At 43.8% G+C, this 17,437-nt stretch overlaps 1 protein-coding gene across 1 annotated transcript in view; it reads left to right on the forward strand.

Moving 5' to 3' along the window:
- The window catches only part of TECPR2 (tectonin beta-propeller repeat containing 2), a 78,266-nt gene that overhangs the window by 603 nt on the left and 60,226 nt on the right, over nucleotides 1-17,437 (forward strand). The window contains 6 exon segments of the mRNA XM_048484637.1: nucleotides 4,026-4,273; nucleotides 6,471-6,599; nucleotides 6,962-7,093; nucleotides 11,494-11,651; nucleotides 12,571-12,883; nucleotides 15,607-15,739. Of these exon segments, the coding sequence (XP_048340594.1) occupies nucleotides 4,040-4,273; nucleotides 6,471-6,599; nucleotides 6,962-7,093; nucleotides 11,494-11,651; nucleotides 12,571-12,883; nucleotides 15,607-15,739 (1,099 nt within the window). The 5' untranslated portion in view covers nucleotides 4,026-4,039.

Consider the following 17,437-nt stretch of genomic DNA (forward strand, 5'->3'; position numbering starts at 1 on the left):
CTATGCACAGAGGAATGGATTTAGAATTACTCAATGGAGATTCGTTTACCCTTTTATGATACTTTGGGCATCCATTTATACTTATCTGCTGAGTGATTTTTTGTTTTTGTTTTGCTTGTAAGTGGCTTTGGGCTTTCTAGTAAAATTACTTGCTGTGGGCATGGAGATGGGCGTAGTTAATTACTGTGTATTAGCTACTCCAGAATATAGTGTGTATCTGGAGGTGATGTAATCGTTTACTGTATTTGTGTTATTTGTCACTGGAGTAGATAAAGGGGGGGGAGGGCAGAATTGCCACTCTGTGTCAAATGGAGAACATCTGTCCTCTCTCACTGATAATCCGGGGTTTTCTCTCCCCTTTAACAAAGCACAAATCTCTCTTTTGCTTCCCTCTCCAGCAGGCATTAAAGTGGAAAATGCACACTTTTTAGGGAGCTTCTCTTAATACAATGCCCTTTATTGAATATTGCAGTAAGTGTCTGCAATAGCTTCTGCAACAACAACAAAAACAGACCTCTGGGAGTTTCTCCCTAATGAATATGCATATATAGTTTCATATTTCTTAGCTGTTGCAAACGGCATGTTAGAGGAACTTGGGTGGAGTCTGCTTCTATGGCTATAGACATCTAGCTCTTAGCAGTTTGCAGTTTGTCACTTTGCAGCTTGTCTTTCTCTTTTAGCTGTGTGGCACTTGTTGAATTTTTCTTTAGAGATATTCTGCATGATACCGACGTTTGTTGCAAACTTTGTGGGAAATAATATATCTCATGGGTTGCTTTAATGTTTTAAAAGCATGACTGTAAAGCCAACGTGAAAGTCTGGCTAAGTTGTAATTAATGCGGTCTTTCAAAGAATGCCTTCATGTTGCTCTCTCATTTAAGCTAAAGGAAAAGACACTGTCTTTTGTCCACTCCAGCTTCTAGAGAAGAATAACACCAGTAATTTGCTAACATGTTTGTCAACCAGAGAGAGCCATCCTGCCATAGAACAGGGGGAATGTTATTGATGGAATATAGTTGGCAGAATGTGAGTTCGTGTTTTACGTGTTCAGACATAAGACTAATATCCATAATGGAGGAAGCATATAAGTGTAATGTATCTTCAGCCCTCTGCAAGTACTTAAAAACAACATCTTTTCGAAGTAAGAGTCTTGTATTGGCTTTTCAGCATGATCATAATCTTACTGCAGTGCTCTTTAACGTCAATATAATTCTAACGCCTTACATTGACATAATATTTTAGCACGGTCCAAATATTTCATAGATGTTATAACAACCCTGAACAGTAGGTCAATAACAATTCAGATTCCATGCATTTTCTTTGAAGTAAGTCCTTGTTTATTCTGTGGGGCTGACTTCCATGTAAGCGTACATAGACTCGTAGGCTTAATTAGTCACAATAAAGTTGTTAGAGCCTGATCCTCTGGTTTACTTATTTATGAAATAATGTGCCAAAAATGTGCAGCTCCTGAAATAAAAATAAAGCTCTCTAAAGGGCACCTTATAATGAAGATCAGGGCATACGGTTCTGGTTACATAACACGGCTTTCACATGACAAATGAGAAATGAAACTAGGTAACTGACATTGACTTTGACTTTTGCATCTGGTCTTACGCTGGGGTTGAATCTGATGTGTTTGTTGTATTGGTGAATGGCAGCTGACCATGCCTGTTTGCAGTCATCATGTTTTCCAACTTTTTGCACATGGGGATGACTTATTTACTATGTGAAAAGATAATTTTATGTTGAATGAGGGACTGGGAAATCTGGATGGCCCAGGCTAGCCCATCTCTTCAGATCTTGGAAGCTAAGCAGGGGGTGGTCCTGCTTAGCACTTGGATGAGAAGGAAGTCCAGGTTTGGTACTCAGACAATGGCAAACCACTTCTGTTTGCCTCTTGCCTTGAGAACTCTGCAGGTTGCAGTATGTCAGCTGCAACTTGACGGAGTTCTCCATCTTCATGAGGGATTGCCTTCCGGATGGGTACAGATTTCTGTCTGCATAACTGAACTCTTCCTGTCGGTAGTGTAAATCACAAGATTCATGACAGAAGTAAACCATATATTAGAGCAGGGAATGACAGGATTTACTGTGTTGTCCTTTTCAGAAAAATATGGTTATTTGGGGTTTAGCTTTCACTGTGTCATACCTTGTCAAAGCTATGCTAGAAAGCTAGTTGAGTTTCTTTCAGTCCTATGTGGGAGTTTTACTTGCTTGCTTTTGCATAGACATCCGTACAGGCAGACTTGGTAGTAGAAGCACCTGCTTGAATGGATGGCTGATATGGGATTTGGGTATTAGATTTGCAGCCTATGTGATTAAGGCCACAAGCTGGCCTGTAAGTGGACCAAGATGAATATTCAGGGTTCAGACTATGGTGTCATGAATCTAAACCAGGGATAGGGAACCTGCGGCTCTCCAGATGTTCAGGAACTACAATTCCCATCAGCCTCTGTCAGCATGGCCAATTGGCCATGCTGGTAGGGGCGGATGGGAATTGTGGTTCCTGAACATCTGGAGAGCCGCAGGTTCCCTACCCCTGATCTAAACAGTTGTGTTAAGTCCTTTTCTAATAATAACATTTAGATTAGGAGTGTCCAACTCTGATCCTTCAGATGTTCATGGACTACAGTTTCCATCAGCCCCTGGCCATTCCAGCAAGGGTTGATGGGAATTGTAGTCCAGGAACATCTGAAGCCCCAGAGTTGGACACCTCTGATTTAGATGGAGGTAATGGTAGTCCCCTGTACAAGCACTGGGTCATTACTGACCCACAATGTTTACCAAGCAAACTTTGTTTACAGGGAGGTCTACCGTTATCTTACCCAGTCATCTGCATTTTCCTGACCTTGGAAGGATAGAAGGCTGAGCCAACCTTGAGCCAGCTACCTGAAACCAACTTCTCTTGAGACTGAACTCTGGTCATGAGCAGAGCTTGGACTGCAGTACTGCAGCTTATCACACTGTACCACAGGGCTCCTAACATTTATATAGCATCTTCCAGATGTTCAGTGCAGTTTGCAGGCTTCCCTTGTAACAACAGTCCTGCAAGACAAGCCAGTGGAATTGTCCTGATACAGTGTATAATGGCCAGATGCAAAGAAAGGATTGACTTGCCTCCAGCTGCCTAATAAACATGTGCACGTGCCAGAATTTGAACCAGGAGTTTCTGATTGCTCCACAGTGGGTGTGAGAAAATAAACAAGAGAGATTCAGCCATGATGTCTTCAGAGTCCTGCAGAAAGTGAAACAAAGTCCTACCCTGACCCCAATCCCTCCTTGTGTGTGCCAGGGGACCTGCATGGATGCAGCGGGTCTTTTGTTTTCAGTGGAGGCTTGTAAGAGGAAGGAGTTGAGCAAGTTTCTAGGGCTGCTTCTACAAAGCCAGCGCAAAGGAAGGCAGACCCTTTCCCTTGTCCGTGTTCCTTGCTATTCACAAAAGCCAGGGAAGGCTCTCACCATTGGTGAGCTGGCAAGAGCATTTGTGTAGCTTGGGGGTCCATGCAGGAAAACAGCCACACCATGAGTCACTTTTTCCGCTTGTGTTCCTTCTTCTAGGCAGGATTACTTGTGTCAGTTCTATGGGATTAGGAACAAAGTCCAGGAGGCGAACAGGGTTCAACTTCAGCATCACCTTAAAGACCAACAAGATTTATTGGGTATAAACTTTTCAAAAGTCCCAGCTCCGTTCATCAGGAGCTTTAAAGCTTATACCCTGGAAATCTTGTTGGTCTTTAGGGTGCTATTGGACTCAAATCTTCCTCTTGTCCTGCAGACCAGCTCAGCTACTACCCACTTGGGGGAAAAAAAGGAGAATTCCTTAATTCTCCTGGAAAATGCCAGAACTGTCACGATTTTAAATGTGAGAGATTTGAGCGAAAAATCAGTGAAAATGTTGGAATGATAAATACGAGAAAGATTTATACGTTAGTCTTTACCTGTACTGTATTTGCTCTCAGTTCTATGACTTGTAAGGGTGATGCTTAACAAAAGCACGGGGAATAAATTATGTGCCTCTTTCCCAGCCTATAGGTACCACATGTGGATGTTGACCATGGCATCGGTGACTCCTTCCTTTACTTTCAAGGAGTTCTGCCCTTTGTATTACCTCCTGAATGCCATTCCTACAAGGATCCAAAAGGGATTTCGTTCCATCGTGGTATACCTCACCGCCCTTGATACCAATGGAGACTACATTGCTGTGGGCAGCAGTATCGGGATGCTGTATCTGTACTGCAGGCACCTCAACCAGATGAAAAAATACAATTTTGAGGTAAAAGTGAACATGTGCTGATTAAAGTGTACGGCTCCATTTTTTTAAAGGAATATTCATGAGGCTTCTGCTGCCACTGTCCTGCCTGGCCCTGCTTCTTCTTTGCAGCGGGGGTGGGGGGGGAGGGCAGGATGAGCAGAGAACTTGGCCACCAGACGGGAGGGTGGCTTGTCACCACTGCTCTGCTGAACTCTGCTTCTTTGGAAAGCCGGCAGAACGCATGGCAAATGGCTGGAAGTGAGCTGTCACCGTGTGTTCTAAAGCTTAGCAAATTATGTCTTAGGGTAGCCTGGTTTTAAGCTGTATCTACTTATGCATTTTTAAGATTTTAGTGTTTTTCTTGATATTCAGCTGTTGCTTTATTTAAATAATTTAGAGACCGATACCTTGGCATGCAAGTGGATGCATAGTTTACTAGGCTAGCCAAACATAGTTTTCATAGTAGTAGATAGATATCAACAGTTTGCTTTATTAAACTACTTTTTTAATATCCTATTTTCCTTCCTTTATGAACATGAGTCAGCAGTGTGATATGGCAGCCAAGAAAGCCAATGCAATGCAACCCGTCAATTTAAAAAAACGTATCCTGAGATCACTAGCCACCCTGAGTCCAACTTGTCAGGAAAGGGCAGGGTAAAAATCCAATAGACAGAATAAACAAGCTAGGTAAAGCATGTAACCTAACAGTGGTTCAAAAGAAAACAAACACAGAGTTCCAACAATGTATTCATTTATTTTGGTAGCTTAATCCTTTGCTTTAAAGTAAAAGATAAAGTTTCCCTTTCAGTCGTGTTGGACCCTGGGGTACCACTACGAGCAGTGAGTTTATAGGCAAGCCTCTTTGTGGGGTAGTTTGCCATTGCTTTCCCCGGCTATTCCTTACCCCCTAGCTATAAGCTAGGTGAGTGGTTCTTAAACTTCCTTTAATACAGTTCCTCATGTTGTGGTGATCCCCAACCCTAACATTTATCCATTTTACAGATGGAGAACACTGATGCAGAAAGTCTTAGGCGACCCCTGTGAAATGGTTGTTCGACCCCCAAAGGGGTCGTGACCCACAGGTTGAGAACCACTGAGCTAAGTACTCATTTACCAACCAAGAAATGGATGGATGGCTGAGTTGACCACGAGCCAGCTGCCAGGATATCTGACCCACAGGGGGCTCGAACTCCTAACCGCGTGAGTGGCAGTGCAAGCACTTAACCACTACGCCACGCGGCTCCTCCTTGCTTTAAAGAGGCTTGCAGAAATATTCAGTTGAAATATAATTTAATTAAGAAAAAACCCCGATGAATGAGAAAGAACACAAAACCAAATCTTCTGCAGGTTTTAAGTCCACTGACCAGCTTAATGGCCGAGGACTCAGAGCACTTTTGCCGATAGGCTCATGCTTAGCGGTTGCTGGCTCCGAGTTGGGAAATTCCTGAAGATTTGCTGGGTGGAGCCTGGGGAAGGCCGGAGGAGGGAGGACCTCAGTGGGGTACATGGCCATGCAGCCCACCTTCCAAGGCAGCCATTTTCTCCAGGACGACTGATCTGCGTAACCTGGAAACCAGTTGCAATTCCAGGACGTCTCCAGCCATCATCTGGAGACTAACTGGAAAATAAAAATGGAGAAGCACAGTAATGCAAATGGCTAATTAGGTATAAAAACTGCAGCGCAAGAAGTGGCCCCACTGAGTCTTATCGAAGAAGAGGAGGAGTTTGGATTTATACCTCACCTTTCTCTCCTGTAAAGAGACTCAAGGTGGCTTACAAGCTCCTTTCCCTTCCTCTCCCCACAACAGAGACTTGGGAGGTAGGTGGGGCTGAGAGAGTTTGGAAGAATTTCATGTTCTGGGGGTGAGTATCAGAGGGATGGTCCATATGGATCAGCGGTTCTCAACCTGTGGGTCACGACCCCTTTGGGGGTTGAACGACCCTTTCACAGGGGTCGCCTGAGACCATCGGGAAACACATATTTCCGATGGTCTTAGGAACCGAGACACAAATAATTTTATGGTTGGGGGTCACCACCACAACTGTATTAAAGGGTTGCTGCATTAGGAAGGTTGAGAACCACTGATACGGATGAAGCATTCCTTTGGGCTTCCCAGTTCTGGCTGTCAGAAGTAAAACTTATGATTGCGTTTAGGCTTCTGTCTGGAAACTTCTTGCCTTAATTTCACAGCCACCATTTTTGCTCTCTTTTGATCAGGGGAAAAGCGAGTCCATTACAGTTGTCAAACTCTTGAGCTGTTTTGATGATCTTGTTGCGGCTGGAACAGCTTCAGGCAGGATTGCCGTTTTCCAGCTGGTCTCTTCGCTGCCTGGGAGAAACAAACAAGTAAGCCCCAAACTTGGCTAATAGTTGCAGTGTTCAAGACAGGCTCAAATTAATGGGATGGTTTTCTGGCAGTCAGATTAATGGCATATGCTTACTGCAATACCTAGTAAGTACACTGTAGGGGTGGGGCTTCCCCTCCCTCCAACCAGGGAAAGCCCTAATTACTCAGACCATCTTTGTCTGGAAACACGCTTCTGTGAAATTCCTGATGCATATTAAAATAAAAGCACCAATATGTAAATTGGACTGCAGAGAATAGCACCAATGTGTAAATTGGACCATAGAATAGGCTTTTTTGCCTATTTCCCCCCTCCCCCTCAGCTTCTTTGGTACATTCACTGGGGTGTCTTTTTTTTAAAAAGCTTCGCCGATTTGATGTGTCTGGGATCCACAAAAGTAGCATCACAGCCTTGGCATGGAGTCCCAATGGAATGAAATTATTCTCTGGAGATGACAAAGGGAAGATCGTCTACTCTGCTTTGGATTTTGATCAGGTAAGGAGTGAGTCCAGAACACCTGGTGGGTGTTTTCTGAATCAAAATTGGAGGCAGTGTTTGACCTGGGGAAAGCTGAGCCTTTAATTTCTGTTTCCACTTTGCAATATGAACAGTTGCATAAGGTTCTGGCCTGTTGGCATCACGTCTTTGATAAGATGTACCATAATCCTGGAATGATAACTAGACTGAGCTGGAGGGATTCTGGGAATCAGGGCTATCTTCATCCTGAAGGAATCTACTTGTTTGCTTAAGTCACTGGATTGGAGCTTCCTACAAGTGCTGGCATCGTTTATCAGGCTGGTTTGTGCCTGGGCAGGGCTTTCTCTGTAGTGGCACCCTCACTTTGGAACCTTTCCCTAGACAGGGTTAGGTAGACCTGCTATGTTTTGGGTTAGGAGGCTGGTTAACACTGTGGTCATTTGGTCTCTTTGAATCAAGTGTACTTTACCTTCGAGTCAAATTCTCAACTGTGCACGTGTTTCCTGCTTTTCGGAACTCTCTGTGCTGCAGACCAAAGAAACCCCATGGTTTCCGAGAGTGGGCAAAGTGCAGGGACAGTGAAGCAGAGCAGGGTGCATTTTGTTTCAGTCAGCTTTTGCACTCCTCCCTGCCTTCCCCTGCCATACAAGAGCAGTTCCGCCAGCATTTCCAGAGGATCGTTGGGGCTCTTTTTCGTTTGCTTGTTTTTTTTTATTTAGATGCTTTTGATCCATCCCAGGAGCAACAGAGCATGGAAACGACTTAAAAAAAAATCAGGAACAGGTGGCAAAGAACCTCCCGATCCAGAAGCACGGGGCAGGCAAAATGGCAGCTAGGCTTGCGGGGAGTGGGGAGGAACAGGGCACCCCTTCCAGAGGTGGGATCCAGCAGGTTCTCACAGGTTCCCGAGAGTAGGTTACTAATTATTTGTGTGTGCCAAGAGGGGGTTGCTAATTGGTGATTTTGCCATGTGATTTTTGCCTTAGTTACGCCCCTCCTCTCAGCAGTAGCGCGCAGAACTTGAAGCAGTCTAGCAGGAGGTGCACCGGCGTGCGTGGCAGCCTGCGCCTGCGTGCATTCGTTTCCTGCCCAAGGACTGGCGCAGCGGCTGCGTCCTTGCCACAGCCCCGCCCAGGAATGCCCCGCCCCCGTCGTGCCCCGCCCAGCCCCATTGGCACTACGCCAGTTTGAATCCCACCACCATGGGAACCTGTTACTAAAATTTTTGGATCCCACCACTGACCTCTTCTCATGTAAACAAGGGAATGTAGGGAGACCCCACTGCGAAGCGCAGAGCTGCATCACAAAAAGGGCCTTATTACTGTGGGAAGTGTGGAAGGAAGGAAACGTTTACTCCCGATTTAAGGGAAATTTAATTTGAGCTTGTTGCTGCTATGGGTTTGCCATTGTTCTTTACGGTGTTCTTGCTAAAACACGATATTTCTTATTGATGGAATGCAATGGTTTTCAGTTGCCATTAGATGATATGAGGATGTTTGAAGTCTGGCAGGATAGAAATGGAAAAATGAGAAAATACGTGGCGGAGTTCACATTGCAAATGGGGGGTGGGGCAGCGTTAATGCTTTGATTGAACTTAGTAGAATTGTTTGAGTTCCCGAAGGCCTTTTAGTCAGGGCAGTGCAACGTAGCTGACACAAAGGCACAGTGTTTCTTTGTGTTAATAATAGGACGTTCAAAATAACAGATCCTGCTATGAAACTCTGTGGGCTGACACCAGTTTATTTGGTAGTGGGCAAAGCTTGTCTGGTCAAACTAGTCTGAATAATTTGTTAATACCCTGTTTCCCCTAATATAAGACATCCCCGAAAAATAAGACATAGTAGAGGTTTTGCTGAAGTGCGAAATATAAGGCATCCCCCGAAAGTAAGACATAGCAAAGTTTTTGTTTGGAAGCATGCCCGATGAACAGAACACAGAAAAATAAGACATCCCCTGAAAATAAGACATAGCACATCTTTGGGAGCAAAAATTAATAGAAGACACTGTCTTATATTTGGGGAAACACGGTAGTTTGGTCCCCTTTCCCGAAATATTCTGCAGTTTGCAATATAGTCTGTTCTTGGCCTTTTGAAAATTATTTAATTTATGTTCCTTTTCCATTCCCTTTCCCTTCCTTATCCCTTTCCCACATAAATGTGGATTTTATCAGGGTTTAGTCTCAATTAACCTGCCTATCCCTCTGAGAAGATGACTGGCACCAAGATATTGATGCATTACTGATTTTATTTGTTATGTTTTACTGTTGTCAGCTGCCCTGAGCCCATACAGGCAAGGGCGGCCTATAAATTGAATAAAATAAATATATAAATAAATTTATTTTGGTGTTATGACCTCTGTAGCATTAGGATGTGTCCTATATGATTTGATGGCATAAGGATGGAGCAGATTATAGGTAGTTTTCATTTCTGGATATGTTTTCCTCTTCATTTTCTCCTTTCTTTATATTTGCTCGTGTGTGTTTTTCCCCTCTGCTTTATTTCAATTCTTTTTTCCTAATCTGGGAAATTTTAAAATAGTGGAGGCACAACTGAGGACATATGTACGTCTCAATCAGCTCCCAGAATATCCAGTAAGCATCCCCCTCAACTGTGAGATACCCTGTCTGTGTGGCTTTCTAGCATCCCCCACTTTCCCGTGCCTGGTGCTTCTGTGCAGTGAAAGTCTTTGTTTGCATTTTCTTTTATGCTGCGCCTGTCTTCTATATCACCAATAGTTCCTCTCCTTAGGGGTGCTACTTAATTCTTAGAGATAGGAGAAGTCAGTGTAATATGGCCCTCCACACTCCTGTGGGCATAGAGCAGTGGATGCGTCCAGAATGGTGTCTTAATTTTCCAAAGGCATATCATCTCCCCTCTGTCCCCAAGTTGGGAGCCTGTAGAGATCAGAATATGTGCTGTATTTAATTTTTAAAAACCCAGATGTATAATAAATTATGTAATCTGGTTAGCTCTCCTCAGTTTCTCTGGAGGATTGTTGAATGTAAATACCATGGTAATGAGAAGAGACTTTTTAAGCATAAGCATTTTATTGTCATTGTGCACGCACAACGAAATTTACAGCAGCATTCCTCCATGCACACAATTTCAGACTCATACCCCATCCTCACTTTCTCCTTCCTCCACCCATCCCTACACAGCCCCAAACACATCAACACAAAGCCACGGAGTTCAGCATAGCCACAGCTCTAGAGTAGAAGCTGTCTCTAAGCCTCTTTGTCCTAGTTTTGATAGACCTGTATCGTCTGCCGGATGGTAACCGTTCAAAAAGAGAGTGTGCTGGATGAGACAGGTCTCTCAGAATATTTTGGGCTTTCTTTAGGCTTCAGGAATTATAGAGTTCTTCCAAGGAGGGGAGAGGGCAGCCGATAATCCTCTGTGCAGTAGTGATCACTGTGCAGTAGTGATTTAGAAGATATTGGTGGTAGAAAATGCCATCAAATCACAGTGGACGTATGGGGACCCTGTAGGGCTTTCAAGTCATGAGAGTTTCAGAGGTTGTTTGCCATTGCCTGCCTCTGTGTGGACTAAGAATTCTGAGAAAACTATGATTGGCCTGAGGTCACCCAGCAGGCTTCATATGGAGGAGTGGGGACTCAACCCCCCAGATTAAAATCCACCACTCCAGATTAAAGTCCACCACTCTTAATCACTACAGCTGCATTAAAGCAGGCATGGTAAGTGTCTTCTGCTCTGAGAAACCTCTTTCAGGGATCCATAGATCCCTTTTTCCTGCCGGTTTGGTCCACTTTTCCCTAAATATACTACAGTTTGCGATGGGGTCTGCTAAAGTTGTCACATTTTTCCAAAACAAGAAGCCCAGTGAAAAGAGGGAAATGGAATGTGACGGTTTTTGCTGGCACCTGTTCTACTGTTGCAGTTTGTGCTATCTCTTGCTTGGCGCTATTCCCAGACTGGTCTGGCCTTGCCTGTCTGAGAAAGCTTCAAAGGAGGCTGGACCAAAGTTCTCTTCATAGCTGCCTGTACTTTTGCCATTCAGTTCTTTCAAGAACTATGACCAATCTAGCCATATTAATAAAGATCTTTCTGCTTTCATGAAGATTCTATTCAGGGACTCAGTTTGTTACACCCAGTGGCACTCAAAAGACTAACAACATTAGCCCAGCACAAGCTTTTCTGAGTTGGTGATTTCCCCAAAGGTTTGTTTACTCATGTCACAGTTCATGGTGGATCATCACCAGATTAATTATCTGTGCTCAGCTGTGAGAGGGTTGGATCTTGCCTGACTTCCTTTTTCATAATGGTACATAATGAACTGAATTCTAGTGGTGCTTACCCACCACTGGGTCAATCTTCTTTAACCTGATCCAGCACAGCTAAAAGTATAACCAGGTTCTTAACTTGGGAAATGTGTTCTATGTCCATATTATGTCTCTGCAGGGCCGCTGCCATTCTAGTTTGGTCTTGGAAGAGCCATCTTCAATTGTGCAGCTAGATTATAGCCAGAAAGTGTTACTGGTCTCCACTTTACAGCGAAGTCTGCTGTTTTACACAGAAGAAAAATCGGTCAAGCAAGTTGGAACCCAGCCCAGGAAAAGGTAACCCCATTAAACTTTGATGTAAACAGATATCATTAGTTTCGGATTTGCAGAGATGGGATTTGGATTATGAATATGCAATTTGACATAAATCTCTGCATAAAATATCTCGTGTTCAACAGACTTTCTATGAAGCTGTTAAGCAGATCGTTTCAAGTATGATGGTTTCATTATATTGGAGAGGTGACTGTGCTTATCGGAAATTCTCTGACTTCTGCTTGTCGTGAGCAGGCCATTAATATCGCATGCCTCTTAGCCTTTTTCTTGGCTATTATCCCGTGTTCCCTGGGTCTAATTCAAACTTCTATTACTCTTCTTCTTGGCCATTATCCTATGTTCCCTCGGTCTAATTCAAATTTCCACATCCATTTATATACTTCCTTCCATGTCTTGTTGCTTGCCAATGAAGCTCTCTATATTTGTTTGCAGAGCAAAAATACTTGGAAGCAGAATAAGATCTGTCAAACTTGCAAATTCTCTCTCCGCTGTTGCCGTATCCTTACATTATTGGGGATGAAAATAGCTACAATCCTCCTTTTGTGAGGTGGGGTTGCTTGATCAAGATTCAGGGAGCCCTGTATATAAGTAAAAAATCACTTCAAAGTGCATACACATGAATGTTGAACACCTGATTTCTTACCTGGCTGCCTCTGCCTGTACCACGCCCTAAAATGCTCCAGAGAATCTTCTAGCCCTGAAAATAAATTTGTCTGGGCTGCAACAGGAAAAGAGCAGCCAGAGATCTGTTGGGTTCAAAGAAGATGGCCCATTGCTCTGGTTTAGAAATGTAACGTGCTGCCTCTTCAGGGTCTTGCCAGGATGCTAAAGTGGTTAGCACGAGTGTTTTCTTTTTCTCCTCCCCTCCCTGCCCTCTGGTATGATTATGTGGTTTGCCAATACTTTTGCTTTTCAATTTCAGCACCGGCAAAATCGGAGCTTGTTTTATACCTGGGCTGTGCAAGCAAAGCGACCTGACCCTGTTTGCTGCGAGGCCTGGGATTCGCCTGTGGAAATCGGACGTCTTTGGGACCGTGCAGGCCACTTACATTTTGAAAGACGTGTTCACTGATGGAATGAAACCTTTTGAATTATATCCACGAATGGGACCTGCAGACAAGGGAAATTACAATTTCCCCGAGAGGCAACTTGGGCTCATCTCTTGCTTTTTCCAGGAAGGGTGGGTGATCAGCTGGAATGAATACAGCATCTATTTATTAGACACCGTCAATCAGGTGAGCGAAACCCCTAAAACTGTGTTGTGTTGGTGGAAGGTGCTGTCAAATCACAAGTAATTTATAGCGACCATGTAGGGTTTTCAAGGCAAGAGATGTTCAGAGGTGGTTTGCCTCTGAGTAGCAACCCTGGGCTTCCTTGGTGAGAAAGAGGGACTGGCAAAGGACTGTGCTTTCTTTTCAAACAGACACAGATGCCATAGACATATCGATATGATCTGGGCATTTGGAATATTAAATAGAAGAAGAAGAGTTGGATTTATATCTGCCCTTTCTCTCCTGCAAGGAGACTCAAAGGGGCTTACAAACTCCTTTCCCTTCCCCCTTCACAACAAACACCCTGTGAGGTAGGTGGGACTGAGAGAGCTCCGAAGAACTGTGACTAGCCCAAGGTCATCCAGCTGGCGTGTGTTGGAGTGCACAGGCTAATCTGAATTCCCCAGAGAAGCCTCCACAGCTCAGGCGGCAGAGCGGGGAATCAAACCCGGTTCCTCCAGATTAGAGTGCACTTGCTCTTAACCACTATGCCACTGCTGCACCTTTATTACATTAACAAAAAAAGGTTTCTTAAAGCAAGACAGATCACAATCCGATAATATAGGAGCTAAACAACTATTCTTTTTTTTAAGGGTTTGGAAAACAAAGGACTGGGTCCTTAAAAACAAGGAAGTACAAAATAAAATAAAAACAAAGCTTAATGAATATTGGGATATCAACAAGAATGAAGAGACAAACTTAAATATCGTATGGGATGCACACAAAGCAATTATTAGGGGATCCTTGATTAGTATAGAACACCATATAAAAAAATAAGAGGAAAAACGAGTTAGAAAAAGAATTGAAAGTCCAGAAATTAGAATGGCAAAAAAACCCCCCCAAAACCTAATAATTAAAAAATAATATTATTACATCAGTCTGTTCCATACAAAAGTTCTGGCTTTGTGACAATTATTAGCACAAGCATGGAAAATAGGAAAGGTCCTTGAGCTACATATATGGCCTTGCAAAATATGGAATACTATGTTGATGGATAAAATCTCTTCATGAAAGAAAAAGCAAGAAGGGAAAAGTGGCACGCAAAAGAGAAATCTACTGAGAACCTGCATTGGAACAGAAACATTCTATACTGGAACTCAAACAAGCCTCAGAAGCAAGTGGAAGAGACTATTTAAAGATATATCTGAATAAAGATGCTCAGTTATGACCGAATAGCATCGTTTGAGTATGGGATTGACCCGTAGTTAAGCTTTCCTGACTGATGCGGGCTGCTCAATGAATGGAAGGAACTTGTGGAACTTTTTGTATCGGTTGAAATGCTTGAGGATTGCAATATCTTTCTTTTTCAGTTTGAAAAAAGAGTACTATGATACCTGTCTCTTTTGCACAAAGGTTTTGGTACTGTGACTGACATGTTTGTTGCTTGATCCTAAGATATGCTTAGTTGTGCATTGCAAGGCAATTGCATACTGTTCCGTCGGTGGCCAGCTGTTCAGCTGCTTATTGGAAGAGTGGAGAGCATTAGCCAACCTGACCCAAATGTTTTCCTGCCGCCTGCCCCTTTATCAGTAGACCAGCTGTTCTGCGGGAGGAAGAGAGAGCAGGACCCCTTCTATGAGTATACTTTGAGCCATTGGTGTTTTTTGAGTCTAGCCACCTGGGATTGGTTTTGCTCAGTCATTAAGCTGGAAGTTTTGCATGTGTGCTGACATGCAACTTTTACCTCTTTGTCAATTTACACAGTCTTATTTTGTGTACAGAAAGCTTCAGCCTACCTGCTGTCTTTTTCAGCTTCTGTGATTGGCTCAAGGCACTTGCCTTTCAGAGAGAGAGAGAGAGAGAGAGTCTGGTTGTCTGGTTGTTAGGTACTTGGGATACCATGGCGCTCGTTCGTGATTCTAGAGTGCAAAGCAGTCTTGGGACAGATGTGATGAAAAGATAATTGCTCCTGATCACACTGGCTGGAAGCTGGAGCTGAGCTTGTGCCTGTCTGCTTAGTCCCTTGATCTTCAGCTGACTTGGGTGAGGGCATCACCCAGACTGGGTTGTCTGTTTACTATAAGCTAGAGCTGTTGTTCACTTTCCCTTTCAGTTAATAAACAGTGCCAGTATTGCAGCCAGACATTAAGTCACTGCAACTCATGGTTTCAATTCAGTGGGACTGCAACAAAACGATGGATGCATGAAAAATATCTTAGGATTCCTGGTCATAGCGTGTGTTTTGGCTTCTTCTGGTTAAACATACTATTAGTGGATTTTTGGCTGCCCTGTTCATGCCACAGAACTCTGTAATCGCATGAATCTGTATCAGTGGACTATGTCCAGACTAATAATTAGGTGGCAACATAGCTATTTTTCTTCTCCCTCTTTCATCTTAACAGGTTTCTGAAGGCAGTTGCTGGCCAGCTTTGCTGTACTTTGAGCACTGAAAGAGGTGACGAATGTAATCTGAGATTATGCTTCCTGGGCTAGCAGCGCTGAATATACCACAGCAGAGCTCAACTTATAAAACATGTATAACCACTTCGGTTCTGTGCTCTTTGCCAAGCTTAATGAGGATAACCCTCAGCCCCAAATCCCCCGTTCCTTTCAACAGCGCTCTTTGTTTTGATTGAATAATGTTCCTGGTCGAGGGTGCCGTCCAAACTCTCAAGTGCTGCCTGCATTCTGGAGAGAAATTTTCAGCGCATTTATAGCTTGTCTTCCAACTCTTCTTGTGTCCACAGGCTCTGATTGGCAGCTTGGAAGGATCCGGTGACATAGTGTCTGTATCCTGTACCGAAAATGAGATTTTTCTTTTGAAGGGAGACAGAGACATCATAAGGCTCTCAAGCAGACCTGAAGGATTGGCATCAATAGGTTTGCACAAATTAGCATGTTGAATACATAGCATGTGTGAAGTGATTGAAGTGTGGTGAGCATGCCTCTCTATATCTCAGAAGTGTAGCAAGGGGGGAAAGTGCCCGGTGCACTGGTGCATCCTCCACCCCTGCCCCGCCCCGGAACGTCCCCACCCCCGGAATGCCCTCGCCACACACCCCGCAGGGGCGCGCACCCAGTGCGTCCCCCCCCCCAACCGTCCCCTTGGAGCTACGCCTCTGCAGTATCTAAGGGGAGCAAACATCTGAATTCTGGTGGTGGGACACGGCAACAAGGAAAAGTCTTGGTTTCTATGCCCTGTTCATTTGGCCCTCCAGGGCAAGCAATCAGCTGCTGAATAAAACAATATGCTGGATGCATTGATCTATTTCAGGAGGCTCTTGTCATGTCCTTATTTTTTTTAACAGACTGAGATGACCAGTTGATTTCCTTATTGATTTACTGTTGGCTGCTGATTTTTGTTGAGTTGAATCTAATTTTAAAAGGGATAAGCAGATGATTGAGCTCACTGTTCTCCGTCAGCTTTAGGATTCTTGCAATGCATGCTTATGTTAGGGACCCAAAAAAAAGGTGCATGAAGTTCTGTCTGCGCATAGGGGGCTATCCCGCCCCTGCCCTTCATCTGCAATGTTTTGCATTCCCCAGAAGGCCACACTTGAAGTTCAGTGGACTTTCCAGAAAATGGCATGCACTGTAACATAATGCACTGTAGGTGGAAAAGAAAATTCACAGACACCTCCTTCCCTTGTGCAAGAAATGCCTTCTGCTTATGCAAAGGGATCTTTGGATCCAAACTAATATGTTGAAGACTCAGGGCTAAGCAATGAAACTGCTGGAAACAGATAGAAAATGTTTGTAAAAGGCATGATGTAATGGTTAAGAGCAGGTGGATTCTAATCTGGATTCCCCACTCCTCCACCTGAGTGGCAGAGGCTTATCTGATGAACCAGATGTGTTTCCGCACTCCTACGTTTCTGCTGGGTGACCTTGGGCTACTCACAGAACTCTCTCAGCCCCACCTACCTTACAAGGTGTCTGTTGTGGGGAGAGGAAGGGAAAGGAGCTTGTAAGCCACCTTGAGTCTCCTTGCAGGAGAGAAAGGGGGGATATAAATCCATACTGTTCTTCATCCCTTTGAATAACCTGGCTTGAAGAATCCACTATTGTTTATTGGGTTGTCACTGGTTGTAGACAAAGTGTGTATGTGTACACACACATATACATACATACATACATACATACATACATACATACATACATACATACATACATATGTGTGTATGTATGTGTGTGCGTGCGTGCGTATATGTATGTATATATGTGTGTGTATAGAAAAATCTGGCTATCTTATCTAATGATCACATATGCCCTGTTGCTAAAATTTCATGGGATATTTGGTTGGTTGCTGATGGACAGGATTCTCATTCAGTAATCCAATATAGCTTGTGAAGTTATGTTTGGAACAGAGACAGCCTGTAACTTATGTCCTTAATGCCTCAGTCTTTGAAAAGCTAGATTTGTATTGTCAAAGGCTTTCCCAGCGGGAATCGATTGACTGTTGTGAGTTTTCCAGGCTGTTGGGGCCATGATCTGGTAATTTTAGCCCATAATTTTTTGCCTGCATTTGCATCTGGCATCTTCAGAGGTAAGATGTATTTCATTCTGTGGCACAGAGTG

The sequence above is a fragment of the Sphaerodactylus townsendi genome, linkage group LG02 (assembly GCF_021028975.2).
Source record: "Sphaerodactylus townsendi isolate TG3544 linkage group LG02, MPM_Stown_v2.3, whole genome shotgun sequence".
Lineage (NCBI taxonomy): Eukaryota > Metazoa > Chordata > Lepidosauria > Squamata > Sphaerodactylidae > Sphaerodactylus > Sphaerodactylus townsendi.